The 20,043-nt window shown below is 38.7% G+C and overlaps 1 protein-coding gene across 1 annotated transcript in view; it reads left to right on the plus strand.

The window, feature by feature from the left end:
- The window catches only part of Fam20b (FAM20B glycosaminoglycan xylosylkinase), a 41,026-nt gene that overhangs the window by 7,397 nt on the left and 13,586 nt on the right, over positions 1-20,043 (plus strand). Inside the window, exons 2-5 of the mRNA XM_010630232.3 lie at positions 3,224-3,731; positions 10,141-10,227; positions 14,498-14,607; positions 18,741-18,912. Of these exons, the coding sequence (XP_010628534.1) occupies positions 3,355-3,731; positions 10,141-10,227; positions 14,498-14,607; positions 18,741-18,912 (746 nt within the window). The 5' untranslated portion in view covers positions 3,224-3,354. The remainder of the gene's footprint in view (positions 1-3,223; positions 3,732-10,140; positions 10,228-14,497; positions 14,608-18,740; positions 18,913-20,043) is intronic.

The raw sequence follows: 20,043 nt of genomic DNA on the forward strand, positions 1-20,043 counted from the left end.
AAAAAAAAAAAAAAAAAATGATTTGACTGTATTGACTCCAGGCTATATTGAGAGCCTGGTGGCCCAGAAAGCACCAGTGGGAGGTGAGGTGCACTGTAATACGTTGATGTCTGTGCAAATGGATGGTGGTAAAGAACAATGTGAAATCATGATCTTATTCTACTGGGGTGTGGTGACTAATTGATCCAACACAGAAACTCACTTAGCCTCTTTAAATCCTGCCCTCACTACGACTTTTCAGAGATAGTGAAGTGATATAACAATTGAATTCTTTGGTTTTCTTAATATAAATTTTTATCTGAATGGATGAATTGTCTGTAGCCCTGAATTGATTAGTGTGTTCTTCTGAGGCCTATTCTAAAGATAATGAGATTTCAATAAAAAGCACACACTCTATTGGATAGCAGAGTTGGGCCATTTGTCTTATCTGAATTTTGGAGCTGCCCAGACTTCCTGTTGCATTTGGTGATTAAAACAAAAAACAAAAACAGGCTGAAGGCACAGCTCAGTGGTAGAGTGTTTGCCTAGTATGCACAAGGGCCTGGGTTTAATCCCTAGCACCACAGACACACAGTCCTAACCTGTATGCTGTATGTTTGGATATGTGTCTGTATAGTATGAAGATGGGTTTTCTTTATTTTTTTGCATGAAATCACAATGCCATTAAAAGATTACAGGTGAACTGATTTTCATCCTGAAGGATGCTTTATAGAAAGGGATGCCTGCTTAGCTGACCCCTTGTTCCAGAACTCTTCCACATGCGTCTATGGGTATATGGATTGGGAAGCCATTGCTGATGCAGTTGTTATTTCCGTTTCCTTTTATCACTGTAGCTTGAAATGTGAGTTGTTGAGCAAATACAGTGAGTGGTACCTCAGTTCATGAACTCAGTTTGTTCTACAGTTTTGGAAAAGATGGTCACATTTGTGGGTGTGTGTGGGGAAGATGGACACGGTTGTATTTGTCATGCGATGCAGCTTGCAAACAAAACAAAATTTTGCCAAATGCTTCTGTTTCTGAACCAATTTGTTTGCAAACAAAAAATTCATGAACCAAGGTGCCACTCTAATTGGAAAGTTGTGTCATTTAGGTCATGTTAGAACTAGCAAAAATATCTGAAATCTGCTGCTGTTATTAGTAATCACAGGGAACTGCTTTACTGAGTTCCACACCAGATTTTATACCATCACAACTACATTTTAGATGTACTTTAATTGCCTTTGTTTCAGCTAATAGTGTTAGATACTTCCTGAGAGACAACATGAAACAAAACAGGTGGCTAAGGATAATAATTTGAATTTAACTCTCACTTTTTGCTTCCTTCATGTCTTAGTTACTTTTTTGTTGCTGAGACAAAATACCCAACACCAAAAATTAAAGAAGGAAAGGTTCATTTAGCTCAGTTTTTTTAGAGGTTTTAGTCCATTATTGGCCAGCTCCAAGGCAGGGTGGTGTGGCAGAAAAGGCTTGCAGAGGAAAAGCAGTTCAAGGCAACCCAAATGCAGCAGAAGCAATAAGGGACTTTAACAGTGCCTTTCTGCCCCTTTTATCCAAATTACTTAGGGCTTGTAGCACTCACACCCTTAATCCTGTGCCCTTGAGCCTAGCATTGCACCATGAATTGGTTCCAGCATCACACACTCTAGATCCAGCCACCTCTGAAAAGGCCCCACCAAAGACTATATAAATAAGACTTTGAGGGGAACATCTAAACATAGGACATGACATTTCATAAAAATGAACAAGAAAGGAGTGGTTAATCACTGAGAATAAACTTCACATCAGTTGATTTACCAACTGATTTACCAGCTGATTTAGAACACATTTTTGCTCTCTAGGTTGTTTCCAGCTTTTGATGGGGTAACAGTCTCAAGTTTAGATGAAGAATATCCCAGCCCTAGTTGTTAGATGAATTGGAGAGCAAAACAACACTGTTATCTTCTTGTCATCTTTTTCTTGCTCCAGTGCTGTGCTGTCTGTAGGCATATAGCAGAACAAGCTTATGCATGTTTTTAAATGGCCCTGTGGAATGGAAAGCAACCTCTCAGCATGTAAATGAAACTGGATTGTATGTTCTTTACACCCTGGCAAAAATCTTCGATTTGGAATTTTCTAGCTTGAGAATTGTGCAAAGTATGGTCAGCCCATACTGGAAGCAGCAGTTCTTTAGGTCTGTGGCATAATATGCTTGTTAGTATGCCTGACCATTCTAGACGTAGTAGTGTTGCTATAATACCAGGTTTCATTAGTTTTCTGATCATATTCTACTGATAGCCAAGTGTTTTTCCTTTACTTAATTTATACAGTTATTATCCATATTTTAGAGGCATTTTAATTTTGGAAAATAATTAGTGAAGGACTGAGACACATGTCTAAGTGTTGTATTTAAATACTGAGCAGCAGCTATGACCCACCCAGGATTGATGGGTATTTGGATTTGGAGAAGTTATCACTCTTTACTGTTCCTGTACCCTCTTTGGCATTTTTAGGAGTTTTTGTCTTACAAGATATTTTAAAACTTGCCTGGGGATTTAGCTCAGTGGCGCCACACCTGATTCTCAAGCACAAGGTCTGGAGTTCATTTCCCAGTACTGAAAAAGAAAATTAAGGCCAAGGATTTGTCTCAGTGGTGCCGACACCTGACTTGGAAGTGCAAGGTCCTGAGTTATATCCCCAGTACCAAAAAAATTAATAATAATTTTTTAAAATGTTAAGATATGATAAAACTTGTATTTGGAGAAGATAACTGGGAGAAGATTATTTGGTAAACCAAATAATGATGCTTTTGGATATTCAGAAGTCCTTTATGGATTTTGAAAGGAAAAAATGAAAGTTAAGGAAATATATCTGAATATTCTGCTTCTGTTGTTGTTTTTCTCATTGTTTGAGTAATTACTATGCATGTATAGCCAGCCAGATAGCATTTAGATGGCTTTGCGTGCCAATTGAAATGGGTTTGAAGGCCAAAGATTTAGCTCAGTGGCATTGCACCTGCCTTGCAAAGCCCAGGGTCCAGAGTTTGATTCCTGATACTGGGGTGAAAAAAAACCCAACAGATTTTGTGTTAAAAATTTTAGAGTACTCAGTTCTTATTAGTTCCTTCCCCAGACAACTCAAGATTAGCAAAGTTAAAAGGGTAAGTAACATGTTAGAGACTTACAAAATATTTACAGTAGAAAGACAGAATTCTCAATTGAATTTTGCTTTGTATTTGGACTTGCAGGAGTAGTGGAGGCCCTTTAGTGAAGAAATGGAACAATGTGTGTAATGATGGAATCTCCTCTCTAACCACCACCACCTGTTCTTGATAAGCGAGCAAGAGGTTGGATCAAGGGAGAAGGAAAAGAAGTCAACATGAAGCTAAAGCAGCGAGTTGTGCTGTTAGCAATACTCCTTGTCATCTTTATTTTCACCAAAGTTTTCCTGATTGACAACTTAGATACATCAGCTGCCAACCGGGAGGACCAGAGGGCTTTTCACCGAATGATGACAGGCTTGCGAGTAGAGCTGGCACCCAAGCTGGACCACACCTTGCAGTCTCCTTGGGAGATTGCAGCCCAGTGGGTGGTGCCCCGGGAAGTGTATCCCGAAGAAACCCCAGAGCTGGGGGCAGTCATGCATGCCATGGCCACCAAGAAAATCATTAAAGCTGATGTGGGTTATAAAGGGACGCAGCTGAAAGCCTTACTGATACTCGAAGGAGGACAGAAAGTTGTCTTCAAACCTAAGCGGTAAGTCTTCATCGCAGAAGCTGTAATTGCTAGTTGGCTGGTTAATTTACTTTGGAGTTATTTAAGATTGTTCACCTCCTTTTCTTGGTGTTCTTTTCAGTAAAATGAAAGGTAGACTGGAAGATCTACCAATTTTCCTAGTTCTGAAAGTATTACAATTCTTTGAGGGGAAAAAATTTTTAGAACATATTTTGCTTCCTTAGAACACTGAATTTTTTGACAATTAGACCTATTCTTGATTTCTGATTTATCAGTTATCTATTATATGTCAAATATAATTACAAAATTAATTGGTTAGGAAATAAGCACCATGTCACCAAAAAAATGTACAGCTAAAGACTGGATAACTGGATAATTTCAGGGATGCTATAGAGATGGACTAGATTTTGGATTGGTGCCTAAAGTCCCTTTCAGTGCTGAAACACAGATTCTTGATTCTCTCACCTATTTTTATTTGATAAGTTTTAGATTTGCAGAAAAATTGAGAGAATTCAGAGAATTCCTATTAATTGCCTTTCCTCAAAATTTCTCCTGTCAACATCTTCCATTAGTGAAATTCATTTGGTATGATTGATGAGCCAATAATGGTACCTTAATTATTAACTAAAGTTTAATATGTGTTAGGATTCACTCTGTGTTGTCCATATTATGGATTTTGACAAGTGTATAGAGACAAATGCCCATCATTTTAATACCAGTTAGAATAGTGTTCTTTTTTTTTTTTCCTCTCATTGAGTTTATTGGTACATTTAGGTATACAGTACAGTTACATTTGTCAGTGGGATCTTATACCTTTACACGACAGGTCTTGTTTCTCATTTTTTCCCCCTTATCACTGCCCTCCCTTCACCCCCCTCCTCCCTTCCTATTTACAAATACTTTATTTCCATTTTTTCATTTTCTTAGAATAGTATTCTTGCTTTCAAAATCTTTTGTGCTCCACTGTCATTCTTCCTACTGCTGAACCCCTAGCAACCATTGTCTTTATACTTTTGCTTTTTCCAATGTCATATAGTTGGAATTATAGCATACAGTGTATAACCTTTCACATTGGCATCTAGCACTTAGCAATATGCAGTAAGGTTCCTACATACCTTTTTATAGCTTGGTAGCTCATTTATTTTTATGGCTGAATAATATTCCATTGTATGGATACATCACAATTTATCTACTCACCTGTTGAAGGACATCTTGTTTGCTCCTAAGTTTTGGCAATTTTGAATAAAAACTACTATAAATATCCATATGCAAGTTTTTGTGTGAACATAATTTTTCACCTTATTTGGATAAATATCAAGAAACATGATTGATGCAACATATGGTAAAGGTATGTTTAGTTTTGTTAGAAACTGTCTCCAAAGTGGTTTGGATTCTGCCTGCAAGAAATGAGTTTGTTAGGCCATATCACCACCGGGATTTGGTATTGTCAGTATTTTGGATTATAGTCATTTTAAGGGATTCTCATTGTTTCTTGTCCTGTTTTAAGCGAAGAAGTAGGCCATGTTAGTTGCCACAATAGCTGTTGTGTATATTGTAGTAACTCTTTTGGACTTCTCTGGAGACCTACAGAAATCATTTATGTGGCAATACCATAGTATAGTTAATTTTCTAAAAAATTTTTCTATGGCTAAGATTTAGCATAATGATGATTCCTATTCTTTTGCCAGGAGCTAGTTACTAATGAAAGGTCTCAAAGTTTGTGCACTCAACATGTTTTCATTTCTTGGTAAACTTGAGAGAATTATACCTTTAAATTTCTTGCTAGTGTGAGGGGAGAAATATAGGGAAAAAATGTATAAAATTCAACTCCCTTTTTTGCCTGTCAGTAGATAAAAGGCAACTAGCACACGAATCTGTTTGGAATTCTAGCAATGAAAACCATTGTTTGTTTGCCTGGAACTAAGAAGTATGATATATGGAAGATACGGAAATAGGTAATCTTAAAATGCAGTAAAGTTTTGGAGAATAGAAAAATCTGATTGGCTTTTGGTAATGTGGAAAAAGTATGGTGATGTGAGCCTTGGGACCTAATTTTTGTTGAATGCATACCATTTACTGGGCATTACATCAAGTACTTTAGCATATGTTAATGTTTTTAACTTTTAGGCTCACTTCAGTTCTTATTTCCAGAATGAGAAACTGAGGTGTAGAGAGAGTAACTACCTTCCCAAGGTCACATCACAATAATGGGTGGACCTGGGTTTTGAACCCAGATCTGTCAGAATTGTAAGCATCTTATATTCTGGCATATACATGGAATTATCTTAAGTTTCTTTGTTTGCTTTCCTGTAAGTGAGATGGTGTGGAACACCCATCATTAAAAATTACTAATCTAGGGCTAGGGATTTTGCTTAGTGGTTCTACCGCCTGCCTCACAAGCACAAGGACGTGAGTTCGATCCCTGGTACCAAGAAAAAAAAAAAAAAAATTTACTGATTTAGTTTTGAAATTAGAAATATGAGAAAAGTAATAGAAGACAAAACAAAAATAAAAATTAAATTTATATAGAAAGAGATGAGTTATAAGTGTTTTGTTTAAACAAAAAGAATTCCTCTCCACACCCACTACTTGATACTGGAGAATTAAGGGTGAAATGGGAAGTGTTAGAAGACAGAGATTGCTAATAGGGTGCAGTGTAGACCAGGTGCGTTGCAGGCAGGCCTGAAATGTTTGGGGGAGGGAGGTATTAGGGGAGGGGGAGGAGAATCCAGATTGACGAGTAGAAAGGAGGCAGCAGAGAAATGAACCAGCCCTGGTCCTTACTTGACTTATCTCTTACTACCCTGAAGCCATTCCATTACTTTCCTTTCCTTCTTTTCTTTTCTTCTGTGTGTGTGTGTGTTTGTTTTTTGGTACTGGGGATTGAACTCAAGACCTTGCACAAGCAGATAGCTGCACCACTGAGCTAAACCCCACCACTACCCCAGGCCTTTTGTTTATTTGAGATAGGGTCTTGCGACATAGTTCAGCTGGCCTTGAACTCATTATGTAGCTGAGGCTGGCTTCACATTCACAGTGATCCTCCTGCCTCAGCCTCTGGACTATTGGGATTACAGGCATGTGCCATCATGCCTGGTTTATTACCTTCCTTTTTTATATCATGTTTTAGCATTGGAAATCCAACTGTTACTGGTTGAACTGCTTTGTTTTCACTTGTATTATCAAACAAGTGCCCATCAAACAAGACCCAGTCTCTACAGCCTAATGATCAAGAACCCCACCATCTGGTCCTCTTCTCCATAGTGGGCCTTAGTCTCCCTTCGCTCTTTTTTCCTGTCAAACTGGGCCCCACCCTCCCCCCACTTCTGCTGAATAGTTTGTGCCTACTCCCAGGTGTAGGATAGTTTCCTTGCCCACCCAGGAAGGTATGTGAGCTTCTGCAGAAGGTGTTAACACTCACTGTGCTGACCTGTGTTGCTTTACACCAAACACCTACAGGCTGAGGAAGGTGGGGGTGTGGGTAGGTTTAACTATTTGTACAAATTGACTCTAATCCCTAAACACCCAGCAAAATGCTGTTCTGACCCCCAGGGCCTCATAAACTATTTAGTCCTGCTCTTAAGTGCAAATTAATATTCTTCCTCAGATTCTGATGTCCTTCGCTGGAAGGATAGGAGTGATTAATTGGCAGTTACTTTATGAATTCTGTCAGTGCCTTAAGATGGATCACTCTGCTGAAACGAGGATGTAGGTTCTCACTGCTAAATCTGGAAGTAAATTGATTTTTACAGTCCAAAACTGAAGTTATGGTGGAAAAGGAAAAGGAACAAGAAAGCAGGGACCTAGGACTGGATAGAAGTTGATGGATATTAAGACATGCTGGCCGGGTGTGGTGGTACACGCCTGTAATCCCAGCGCTTGGGAGGCTGAGGCAGGAGGATCGCTGTGAGTTCAAGATTAGCCTGGAATACATAGTTCCAGGTCAGTCTCAACTACATAGTGAGACCCTGTCTCAAAAAAAAAAGACATGCTGAAAAGGCCCTTGCAGAACAGCTAGTCCCAACTATTCATTTTACAGGTGAGGAAAGATGGGCATGGTGGTGGCGCATGTCTTTAAATCCCAGCACTCGGGAGGCTGAGGCAGGAGGATCACTGTTGAGTTCAAGACCAGCCTGGGCTATGCAGTGAGTTCCAGTTCAGTCTCAACTACATAGTGAGACTGTGTCTCAAAAAACCAAAAAAAACATTTTATAGGTGACGAAAGTAAGATACAGAATTCTAAATTTCCACATTTTATGTAGCCAGAACATGAGCTATGAATTCACCTCCTAACTCCAGCGCTTTTTTGCTTTCTTTTCTTACTCCTTTCCATTTTCCTTCCTCTCCCACCTACCCCCAGAGTTCCTGGGTTCTAGGGTTTTGCATTTCACTATGAATGTATGCCAAACGTCTAGAATATTTCACTGAATGGAGGGTACTGTAATCATCACTTTATCTTCCTGTGACTTGCTGAAGTCCTGATAAATATTCTAGGATATTCCTATCTTCACAGACAAGCTAAACCTCTACTTAAAAAGTGTTTGTAATTCATCAGCTTTTACTGTAGTGATATTTAAAAATTGACTTTAATTTAGAGACAACCAGTATAAACCTAGGGAGCCTAAATAATTATTTGCACTAGGAACAACAATAAAAATGGTAGGGGTAAGGGGTAAGGGCAGTGGTTCCGCCGCCTGCCTCACAAGTGCAAGGACCCGAATTCGATCCCTGGTACAAAAAGAAAAAAATGGCAGGTGTAGTGGTCCACATGCCTGTAATCCCTGTACTCAGGAGGCTGAGGCAGGAGGATTGCTATGAGTTTGAGGCCAGCCTGGGTTCAAGCTGAGTGAGTTCAAGCCCAGCCTGAACTATGTAGTGAGACCCTGTCTCCAAAACCAAAACCAGACCATGATATTGAGACCATGCTAAGAGAAACTAGTGTCCACCTGTATAGCTGGTGATACATTGCTGCCTTCTAACATGAAGGTATGTTTGCTTTGAAGGTATGTTTTGGAGACATTTTTCGTTTGTATTTAAAGATCATTTAAGTGGAAGATCATTGGCTTTTATAGTGCCATTTCCAGACCCCACAGCTTTTTTTTTCTGGTACTGGGGTTCAAACTCAGGACCTCGCACCCCAAAGCTGTTTTAGCATTGGAAATCTGACTGTCCTCAGTGGAATTGCTCTTCTTCATTTCAGTCTCAATTTATTTCACAGTTTCTTTATAACTCTAGTAGGTCTCCCTTTGTTTCAGGAATGCAGGTGCACAGTAGAAGTCATAGGTGGATTAAATATTTTTTCTTCATAAATAACAGGTTTAAATTGTAACTTTAAAAGTGATCAGTAGTGGGCTGGGGATTTAGCTCACTGGTTCTGCTGCCTCCTTTGCAAGCATAAAGTCCTGAGTTCAATCCCTGTTACAAAAACAAACAAACAAAAAAACACTCAAAAAAACAAAGTGCCGGGTGTGGTAGTGCACGCCTGTAATCCCAGCACTCAGGAGGATGAGGCAAGAGAATTGCTGCAAGTTTTGAAGCCAGCATGGGCTACACAGTGAGTTCAAGGTCAGCCTGAAGTGATAGCGAGAACCAGTCTCAAAAAAAACAGCAAAACAGAAATGATTAGTAGAAAGAAAAATGCTAGTTTTCATTACTCTTTGTTTATATTATGCATATGGTATAAAATCATCTGAACGCAGTTTAAGATTAAAGAGACCTAAGAAATACCTCCTAGTCCAGTTCTTAATGTTGTGGATATGGAATCTGACGCTGAAAACAGAAGGATTTGCTCAGAGTTCCCAGGTAGGTGATGAGAACCATGCCCAGCCCTCGCTGCCAGTCCACTGCATCATCATGAATTTAAGAAGCAAGAACAAGAATATTATTCAAACTGGCTTTTTTAAAAATCAAAAGTACCTTTGCCGCCTCCATAAAAAAATAAACAAACAAAACAATGGAAAATATCAGGACTATTTTTCCCCAAGAATTTAAACTTTCATAAGCCTTACCACAGTCATTTCAGTAAGCAGAAGTTCTTTGTTTCTTCAGTTCAGTTAATACACATATTAGTAGACATTTATTAAGCACTGATTCTAAGTTTAACACTGTGCTAGCAATATATAGGTGCTTCTTGCCTTCCAGAAAATCACCTTGCGGTTGTACTTAAGCCACACAGAAAGCCCTTTAGAAAGGTAAAAATAACATCTTCCATGTTTTATTCATAGAATGATTGCTGAGGCAGATAGAGAATTCTAGTTTCCTTCTCTACCTCATCTTCCTGCCATCTAGCAGCAATTTGGCTAACAGCTGTTCTCCAGGTATATATGGGACATACTCAGCCTTGCTGAAGTGCGTGCTCTGCTTCCTGTGCTGCTTGCCCAGTACTAGTGTGATTCATGTCTACACCTGTGCTTCCTCTTCCCTTTGCTAGGTATAGCCGGGACTATGTGGTGGAAGGGGAGCCATATGCCGGTTATGATAGACACAATGCAGAGGTGGCAGCCTTTCACTTGGACAGGTAAGTTAGTATAACCCTAATACTCTGTGTCCACTTGGTTTCCTTTTAAAATCAATTTCAGTCTCTCTCTCCCTATCTGTCTCTGTCTCTTTCACAGTACTGGGATTGATACCAGGGACTTGCACATGGCAAAGAAGCACTCTACTGCTGAACTACATCCCAGTCCTTTTAAAAAATGTGTTTTGATATAGTCTTGCTAAGTTGCCCAGTCTGGTAATCCTCCTGTCTCAGCTTCCTTAGTGACTAGGATTGTAGGCATGTACCATGATGCCAGGCAAAAATCTCTCAAAGAAGACAGAGGGCACACTAATAACTTGGACTTGTTACCTATTTTGGATAGCTGATTGACTGGTTCCATTACATTTACATGAGTCCCTTGTAATTTGGGTGACGCTAGGAATAACAAAGTAAATAGTTTAACTTCAGACTTTTACCTTATTTCATTTCATTGCTGGCATGTTTTTATCATCCTGATTGAAGATTTTTTTGCTAAATAAAATGGCACGATGAAAAGCCAAGTTTGAACTCATATCCCTGAATTGAATTGATCATTAATTGGGAAATAGCAGTCCTGTTTGTTTTGTTGTAATACTGACTTATCTCCATATACTGGAAACATCTAGCCTGAAATATGTAGTGAGTTGTTTTGGGTTTTTTGGGGGGAGGAATGGAGTGGTACTGGGGATCAAACTCAGGTCCTTGCACCTGCAAGGCAGGCGGCGGCACCACTAAGCTAAATCCCCAGCCCTGTAATGGGTTTTGTTATTCTTTTTTTTTGGTACCAGGGATTGAACTCGGGTCCTTGCGCTTGCAAGGCAGGCCACCGAACCACTGAGCTAAATCCCCGGCTGTTATTCTTTATATAAAATTTTCACAGGTTCCAAAACCAGAATAATTTTGTGTATTGGTCAGCTTTCCTATTGCTGGGACAAATGCCTGGCATACACACTTTAAAGGAAAGTTTATTTGGCTTACAGTTTCAGAGGTTTCAGTCCATGGTCGGCTATTCTGTTGCTGTGGGTTTGAGGGGAGGCAGACGTGGTGGAAGGATGTGGTGGAGCAAAGTTCTCACTTCATGGCAGCTGAGAAGCAGCAGGTTGGAAAGATCCCAGAGAGGATAGGGCTAGAAACCAGATGCAGTAGTCTCCAAGGTCATGCCCTCATGACCAACCCAGACACCCAGAAGTATGCCTTATTAACTTTGTAAACATCCCTTAATCCAGTCAATAATGATGATGATAATAATGATTAATAATCACATTCCAAAAGAAAAGTAGATATGAATTTAATTTATAAGATAACTAGAAAAAGTTTTTGAGACAGGGTCTCACCGTGTAGTTCAGACTGGCCTTGAACCCACTTCGTAGCCCAGTCTGGTCTCAAACTCATGTCATCCTCCTGCCTCAGCTTCCTGAGTGCTGGGATTATAGATGTTTGCCATCACACTCAACATGAAAAATTAATATGTTTTATTAGCAGATTGTTAGTCAGGAACCTCTTAACTGAATTGTCTGATATTCCAGTTACTCTTCCCACCAATTCTTTGAGTCTGGCATATTGACAGACTTTAAAAGAAATTATTTATAATATTTGCTTTTAAAAATGGATCTGTTCTTGGGAGGTTGAGGCAGGAGGATTGCTGGAAGTTTGAGGCCTGCCAGAGGCTACATAGTGAGTTCAAGGTCAACCTGAACTACATAGTGAGACCCTGTCTCAAAAAAAAAAAATTCTGTAAGGATGCCAGAGGAAGGAAGATGAATTTTTCTTTTTCTGGATTAGAAAGGATTTTCCACGTGTTGATACAATCTGCATGCAATAAAACTCTTATAGAAAGTGGGTCAAGAACACATGCAGTTAGCTGAGTAGGAATTACCTGTTGCTAGTAAATATGGGAGCAAGTTTATCCTTAGTAGAAAATGCTTAAAATATGTTACTATTTTCACCTGCCAAAAATAGCAAAGATTTTTTTAAAAAGAGGTTAATACTTTATTGGATTGGCACTCGAGATTCATATTCTGCTTTTGGTGTTAATTTCAATCTTTCTGTTAAGAACTCTGGCATTTTGTATCAAAAATCTTAAGGTTGATTTTGTTTGAATGAATGACTATCTTTTTTATGTACATATTTAAGATATTTCTAGGAAGCTGTTTCCAGGAAATAACCCTAGGAAGTAAATTTAAAAATATGTATACTGTAAATAAGATCCAAATTGTATAACTGATAATGTGAAATAGGAAGAAAAGGGCTAAATGAGTAGGGGAAGTGGGAAGGGTAGGAGAAAGAAAATAAGGGAAAAGAAAAATATAAGAAAAGCAAAAAATGGAAACAAAGTCTTTGTAAATTGGGGATCATTGAGGGGGTGAACGGAGGGCAGGGGTATGGGGAAAAAATGAGAACCAAGATCTGTCATGTAAAGGTACAAGATCCCAATGATGAATGTAACTGTACTTAAAAGTACCGTGTACTTAAAAAGTACCAATAAACTCAAGAAAAAGAAAAAGAATAAAAAATACATATACTGCTTTCTTTACTGTAGTAGGGTAATGAAAAAACTGATAGTAACTTAAATATTTACACATATAGAAAAATTTAAATAAATGTTTATAGTATCATTAGGGCTGGGGATTTAGCTCAGTGGTTCTGCTGCCTGCCTCGCAATTACAAGATCCTGAGTTCGATCCCCAGTACCAAAAACAAAACAAAACAAAAAAACCCAAACAAAAACAATATAGTATCATAAGTTTTAGCCTCCTCTTTTAAAATCTAGGGGCACAAAGTTGGATACATCCTGCTCTTCACTTAAGCACGGTAGAATCAGGCTGTCCAAGGCATTATTTATTATTTGCCTGTTTTCTTTACTCTCTAGCCTCTTCTTGTTTTCCATTTGTTGGATATCAGCAATTCGTAAGGACCATCCTTTCCCCATTTCTGGACCAGTATTTTATATTATCTGATATAGTAATTTTTGTTAATTTAATGTAAGATAAACAGTATCTCATTTTTATTTCCCAGTAACTGATAGTTTATCTTGTCATAGCATCTTTAACTGTTGAATAAAGTATTCCTTGTTTTAAAAAAAATGGTTACTTTTGGGCCTTATTCTTTAGGTGCCTTACATTTTACAAAGTTTTCCCATACTAAGCCAGATACTTCCTGGCCAACCCTCTACTTTTTTTGTCACCTGTTAACCGCCACCTAGCCAATTTCAAGTACCACTGTGATACTGCTCTTCACCATTAAATTGGCTTCTGTTTTTTGTCCTGCACTGCTCAGTGGGGAGAAAGAATATTTCCCACACAACTGCTGTGCCCTGCCCCCACAGATCTGACACTTCTGCCTTGGGTTTACTCTTTCTTCACTACACACAGATTTGCCACTTTCTCTTGCCTCAGGGGTTTCTCTTAATTTTTACATTGTTTTGACAAATCTGTTTGATAAATCTTGCTTTTGTGGCTTTTCTAAGATTAGATTTAGGATAGAATCAGCAGCCCTAAACAGTGATTATTTATAATGTAGCAATTTTTTTAAAGTTTCTAAGAATATGGGGAAAGGTGCATGAATACAATGATAAGTAAACAGCAAGATACAACGCTGCATACAATGTAAGCTCAACTATATGTATATGTGTGTGTGTGTATATATGTATGTTTATGTGTACATGTAAAGAAAAAAGTCTAATCTATCAAAATGTCAGTAGTTATTTATGTGTTGTAGAATTACGGATGATCTTTGTTTTCTTCATTATCAGTTTTCTGTATGTTCCAAATTCTACTCATCTAACTCTTCTTCATAAATTGTGTATATTTCAGCCAGGAAATGTCTCTTATAGAAGAAAGTCTGTTTTTAGTCATAAGGCAGTGTATTCAGATGATCAGAGAGAGGGATCTTCAAATAAGTCTCTAAGTTATCTTGTGGATTTATCCTTTTAGGTCAATTTGTATATTGTTCATCTGCAAAGCTTTGAACCCATTATGAGTTCAAGCCTAATTTTTTTTCTAATGCTTTATTAAAGTTTATTTTTAAAAAACCCATGTACTCCATAGATTTAACAGTTGTTCACATTTTGCCTGATTTGCCTGATCCTTTTTGCTAAAATGGAAAATAAATACATCTTGACATTAAACTCCTAAATATATGTTATCTCTAAAAAAGGCTTACCTACCAACTTGTAGTACCTTTACATAGCTAACATTACTAACCATAATTTTTGAGACTGTTATTTAAAAGATACATTCTCAAAAGGTTTGTCTTCTTCAATCTTCTAAACCAGGATTCTGGGTTTCCGCCGAGCTCCTTTGGTGGTGGGCAGATTTGTTAATCTACGGACAGAAATCAAGCCTGTTGCCACGGAGCAGCTGTTGAGTACCTTCCTAACCATAGGTAAGAATACCATAGAGGACATTTAGATAGAATAGTTAGGTTAAATGAGGCACAACTGAGCAAGCTGGTTTCTCTTTTAGGACTTAAAGAACTAGAGGGAATTCAAAAGCACATAGGTATATTGGTTTCTGATGAGTGGGGGAAATGGATTCACTGGTAGATAGCAGGAAATTGAAAGTTTTCTCAAAATGTATACACTGTTGTGTCTCTGACGTAGGAAATGAGGTCACTTACTAGCAGAAAGGAGATTACTTTATTTCTTCCATTTGATCTTACAGCTAGTCTCAAATTGAGAATTTGGCCTAAATCAGTTATTGTCCACATATCACTGTCTCTGGTTTTTTGTTTTTTGTTTTTTTTTTTGGTATTGGGGATTGAACTTGGGTCCTTGTGCTTGCAAGGCAGGCACTGGAACCACTGAGCTAAATCCCTAGCCCAGTTATTTTTTCATGTACATGTGTTTTCTTGGGATCTGCATCCTGTAACCTGAGAATTGAGGGAATCTTTAGGCAACTTTGTAAGAGGATGGCCTCTTATAGTGTTGCATTTGGGCCTGGAAGATCACTGCCTTATTCTACTCTGCAAGGGTTAGCTTATAACTCATGTGCATGGAGCTGGCTATGGTGTATCTACCCTCGTCTTTCTGTTATTTAACTTTGAGGTAAAGGATCTCGCTAAAATTCCTATTCATTCCTCTCCACCCTAACCCCTCCCCTGGTAACTGTTGGTCTTTTTACTGTCTCCATATTTTGCCCTTTTCCAAGTGTCCTCCATAATTTACAGTATTTCACTCTTGTTTTTATGGCCAGATTCTATTCTATTATGATTTATACCACATTTCTTTATCATCTGTTTTTGAACACCTGGGTCAATTCCTTATTGTGGCCATTGTGAGTAGTGCTGAAATAAACATGAGACCGGAAAACTGTCTTTGACATTCTGATTTCCTTTCCTTTGTAGCGGGATTGCTGGATCATATGGTAGTTTTAGGTATAGTTTTTAGTTTTTTTTGTTTTTTTCCTACTGTGTAGTTCAGGCTGGCCTTGAACTCACTGTGTAGCCCAGGTTGGACTCAAACTTGTGGTGATCACCTGTCTCAGTCTCCTGGATTACAGCTGTTCGCCTCTGTCCAGCGTGTACAGTGTTTTGTTTTTGTTTTTTTATCCCATTTCCTCCTTCCCCTCCCTATGTATAAAACCTTTGTTTCCATTTTTTCCTTCTGTTTTCACCTTTTTTTCTTGTCTCTTCCTTCCTTTCTCCCTCTCTCCTCTCTGTTCCCTGCCCATTTGAACATTTTCTTCCCATTTCCCAGTATCTATTATACATTTCAGTCCTTGTTTCCACTTTCATTTTCTCACAGTAGAGAAATAATGTGGTATTTAAATATGTGTACACAATTTATTTCACTTAAGAGTATGATCTCGGGCTGGGGATTTAGCTCAGTGGCACCACACCTGCCTCGCAATCACAAAGTCTTTTTTTTTTGGTACCGGGGATTGAACTCGCGTCCTTGCGCTTGCAAGGCAGGCCACCAAACTGCTGAGCTAAATCCCCGGCCCCACAATCACAAAGTCTTGAGTTTGATCCCCAGTACCAAAAAAAGAAAGAAAGTATGGTCTTAAGTTCCATCCATTTACCTATAAATGTCTAAAGTTCATCCTTTGTAGTAGAGTAGTACTCCATTGTATATTTAAAAAAAAATACACACTCACATCTTATCCATTCATTGGTCTATAGACATTTGGACTGTTTCCAAGATTTAGCTATTACACACTACTGATAAAAACATGGGTGCACATATATTGCTGTGATAGGATGCTTTTTTAGGGAAGATACCAAGAAGGGGAATCGCTAGGTCAAATGGAACCTCAAGTTTTAGTTTATTGAGAAATCTTCACACAAATTTCCAATGTGGTTGCACCAGTCTACACTACCACCAACAATGGAGAAGGGTTCCTTTTTCCTCACAGCCCCTCCAGCATTTATTATTGGTTGATTTCTTGATAGCAGCCATTTTTTCTGGAGTGAGGTGGAATCTCAGTGTTGTTTTGTAATTCTCATTTCACGAATGACCAGTGATGTTGAACATTTTTCCATATATTTATTTGCCATTTGTACTTTTTTATCTGAGAAATGTCTTTTCATTTCGGATGCCCATTTTTGGATTGGGTCTTTAAATTTATGGGATCTGATTTTTTTGAGTTTTTGTTTTTTGTTTTTTTTTTTTTTTAGAAAGGATCTCACTGTGTAGTTGAGATTGACTTGGAACTCACTATATAACCCAGGCTGGTCTCAAACTCAGAGCGATCTTCCTGCCTCAGCCTCTCGAGTGCTAGAATTACATGCATGAGCCACCATGCCCGGCCTTTTTTGAGTTCTTTATATATTCTAGATAATAGTCCTTTATCTGAGACTAGGTAGTAAATATTTTTTACCACTCTGTGGGTTCTCTTCACTCTTGGAGGTTTCTTGCTGTGCAAAAGCTTTTTAATAAGATGAGGTTCCAGTTGTGATTCTTTGTAATATTTCCCGTGTTGTCTGAGTTTTGTTCATGAAGTCTTCGCCTACTCCTATGTCCTCAAGTGTTCTACCTGTTCTCTCTTCCAGTGTTTCTGTTTTAATACTTAGATCCTTGATCCATTTTGATTTTAGTTTAGTGTGTGGTAAAAGATATGGATCTAGTCTTAATCTTCAGCATGTGGAAAGCCAGTTTTTCCAGCACCGTTTATTAAAAAGGCTGTCTTTCTTCAGTATTATAGATACTTGACTCCTTTGTCAAAGATTAGATGACTGAGTATGTCTGGATTTCTGGATTTATTTCTGTATCTTCTAGTCTGTTCCATTGATCCCAGGTCTGTTATTGCTGGTACCATACTGTTTTCATCACAGTAGCTTTGTAGTATAATTTAAAGTCAGGGATTGTCATGCCCCGTGCCTTGCCTTTGTTGCTCAGAATATGCTTTACCATTCTAGGTCTCTTCTGGTTCCAAATGAATTTTAGGATTGTTTTTCTAATTTTGTAAGATATCCACCTTATATAGTTGTGTTTTGTTTTGGTACCAGGGATTGAATTTAGGCTGCTGTGCTTGCAAGTCAGACGCGATGCTGCTGAGCTAAATCCCTGGCCCTGTATAGTTTTTTGAGGAATCTCCATACTGTTTTCCAGTTCTAATACTGGGCTAATTAACATTTCCACCAACAGTGAATAAGAATTCCCCCTTTCTCCACATCTTTGCCAGCACATTTTTTTGTTTTTGTTTTTGCCTTTTTATGACAAATACTCTTAACTAGGGGGCTAGGGATTTAGCTCAGTGGTTCTGCCACCTGCTCACAAGCACAAACACCCAAGTTTGATCTCAGTACCAAAAAAAAATGCTCAACTGGGGTAAGACGGTATCCCATTGTGTTTGTTTTGTTTTTGAGACATAGTCTTGCTGTATAGTTCAGGCTGGTCTTGAATTTATTATGTAGTCCAGGCTGGCCTCAAATTCCCAGCAGTCCTCCTGCCACAGCCTCCCGAGTGCTGGTATTATAGGTGTACTCCACTACAGCCTGGCTCTCCTGTTTTGATTCTCATTTTTCTGAGGATTAGTGCTGTTGAGAATTTTCCATATATTCTTATTGTTTTGCCTACTTTTTAAATCTGGTTAGTTATTTTCATATTGTTGAGTTTTAAAAATTCTTTCTAGGGCTGGGAGTATAGTTTAGGAGTCAAACATACTTGCCTAACATATGGAAGACCTTGGGTTCTATCCAACCCCCAAAATAGTCCTTTATCAGATGTGTGTTTCACAGATATTTTTCGCTAATCTATGGCTTGTCTTTTAATTCTTTTGACACATTTTTTTTCCCTAGGACTGGGGATTGAACTCAGGACCTTGCACTTGTGAGGCAGGTGTGGTGCTACTGAGCTAAATCCCAAGCCCCTTGACAAAATTTTTTACATGTTATGAGATAAATTGGTATAATAATGACCTATACGGGAAAGGAAAATATAGTAAAATATAGTAATTTCAGGGTCTTTGTTTTGTCAGTGCCTGTTTACTCAGCTGGTCCCTTCTAGATTGTTTGAAAGAGAATTTGAAGTCTTCATTTTTTTCCTTAAGTGTATTTGGCTCCTTTCTGTCCTTCAGGAAACAATACTTGTTTCTATGGGAAGTGCTATTACTGCCGAGAAACAGAGCCAGCGTGTGCCGATGGAGACACGATGGAGGGATCTGTCACTCTTTGGCTTCCAGATGTATGGCCTCTGCAGAAACACCGACACCCCTGGGGCAGGACTTACCGGGAAGGCAAATTGGCCAGGTAAATGCTCCTGTGAGCCATGACATAATTCTCCCTGTGCCTGGCCAGGTGCCTGTCCTTTAGCTGTGCTATTCAAGAATTTAAAAAAAAAACTTTCAGGTCTGGGGATTAGCTCAGTAGTTCCGCTGCCTGCTTCGCAAGCACAAGGACCCGATTTTGATCCCCTAGTACCAAAAAAAAAAAAAAAACACTCTTGCAGGATCAGGGCAAATCTGCTAAATGAGATCTGTCCTCTTTTTGTTTTTAGCACTGCCACTGTGTTAGTCAGCTTTCCATCACTGTGACAAACACCTGGGCTAAATCAACTTAAAAAGAGGAAAGACTTATTTTGACTCACAGTTTCAGTTCATGGTTGCTTGGCTATGAACTCCGGGCCTGTAGTAGCACAGTACATCCTGGCAGAAGCGCATGTTGGAGGAGGCTGCCAGGAAGCAAAAAGACGATGAGGCCAGGATCCCTTATCTCTTCAAGGACAAAACCTTAGTGATATAACTTCCTTCTACTAGGCCTCACCTTCTAAAGGTCCCACCATCTCCCAGTAGCACTACATGTTGGCAACCAAAATTTCCATACATGGTCTTTAGGGAAGATACTTAAGATCCAAACCATAACATGATGCCTTTGGTTTCAAAGGTTTATATCCATCCAATTATACAAAAGGCATTCAGTCCATTCCCACAGTCCTCCAAGTCTTTCTTCTAGCATTGCTGAAAAGTCCAAGTTCAAAGTTTCTGAGACTCACAGCAGATTTTTACCTGTTAGCCCTCAAAATAATAAAAAAACAAAGTGGGGTGTGGTGGCACATGTCTGTAATCCCAGCACTCAGAAGGCCAAGGCAGGAGAATTACTGCAAATTTGAGGCCAGCCTGAACTGCATAGCTAGCAAGACTTCATCTCAAAATAAATAAATAAATAAATAAACTCAAAGTTTCTGAGACTCACAGCAGATTTTTACCTGTTAGCCCTCAAAATAATAAAAAAACAAAGTGGGGTGTGGTGGCACATGTCTGTAATCCCAGCACTCAGAAGGCCAAGGCAGGAGAATTACTGCAAATTTGAGGCCAGCCTGAACTGCATAGCTAGCAAGACTTCATCTCAAAATAAATAAATAAATAAATAAACACATAAAAA

The sequence above is a fragment of the Fukomys damarensis genome, unplaced genomic scaffold (genome assembly GCF_012274545.1).
Source record: "Fukomys damarensis isolate Sample0158 unplaced genomic scaffold, DMR_v1.0_HiC HiC_scaffold_11, whole genome shotgun sequence".
NCBI lineage: Eukaryota > Metazoa > Chordata > Mammalia > Rodentia > Bathyergidae > Fukomys > Fukomys damarensis.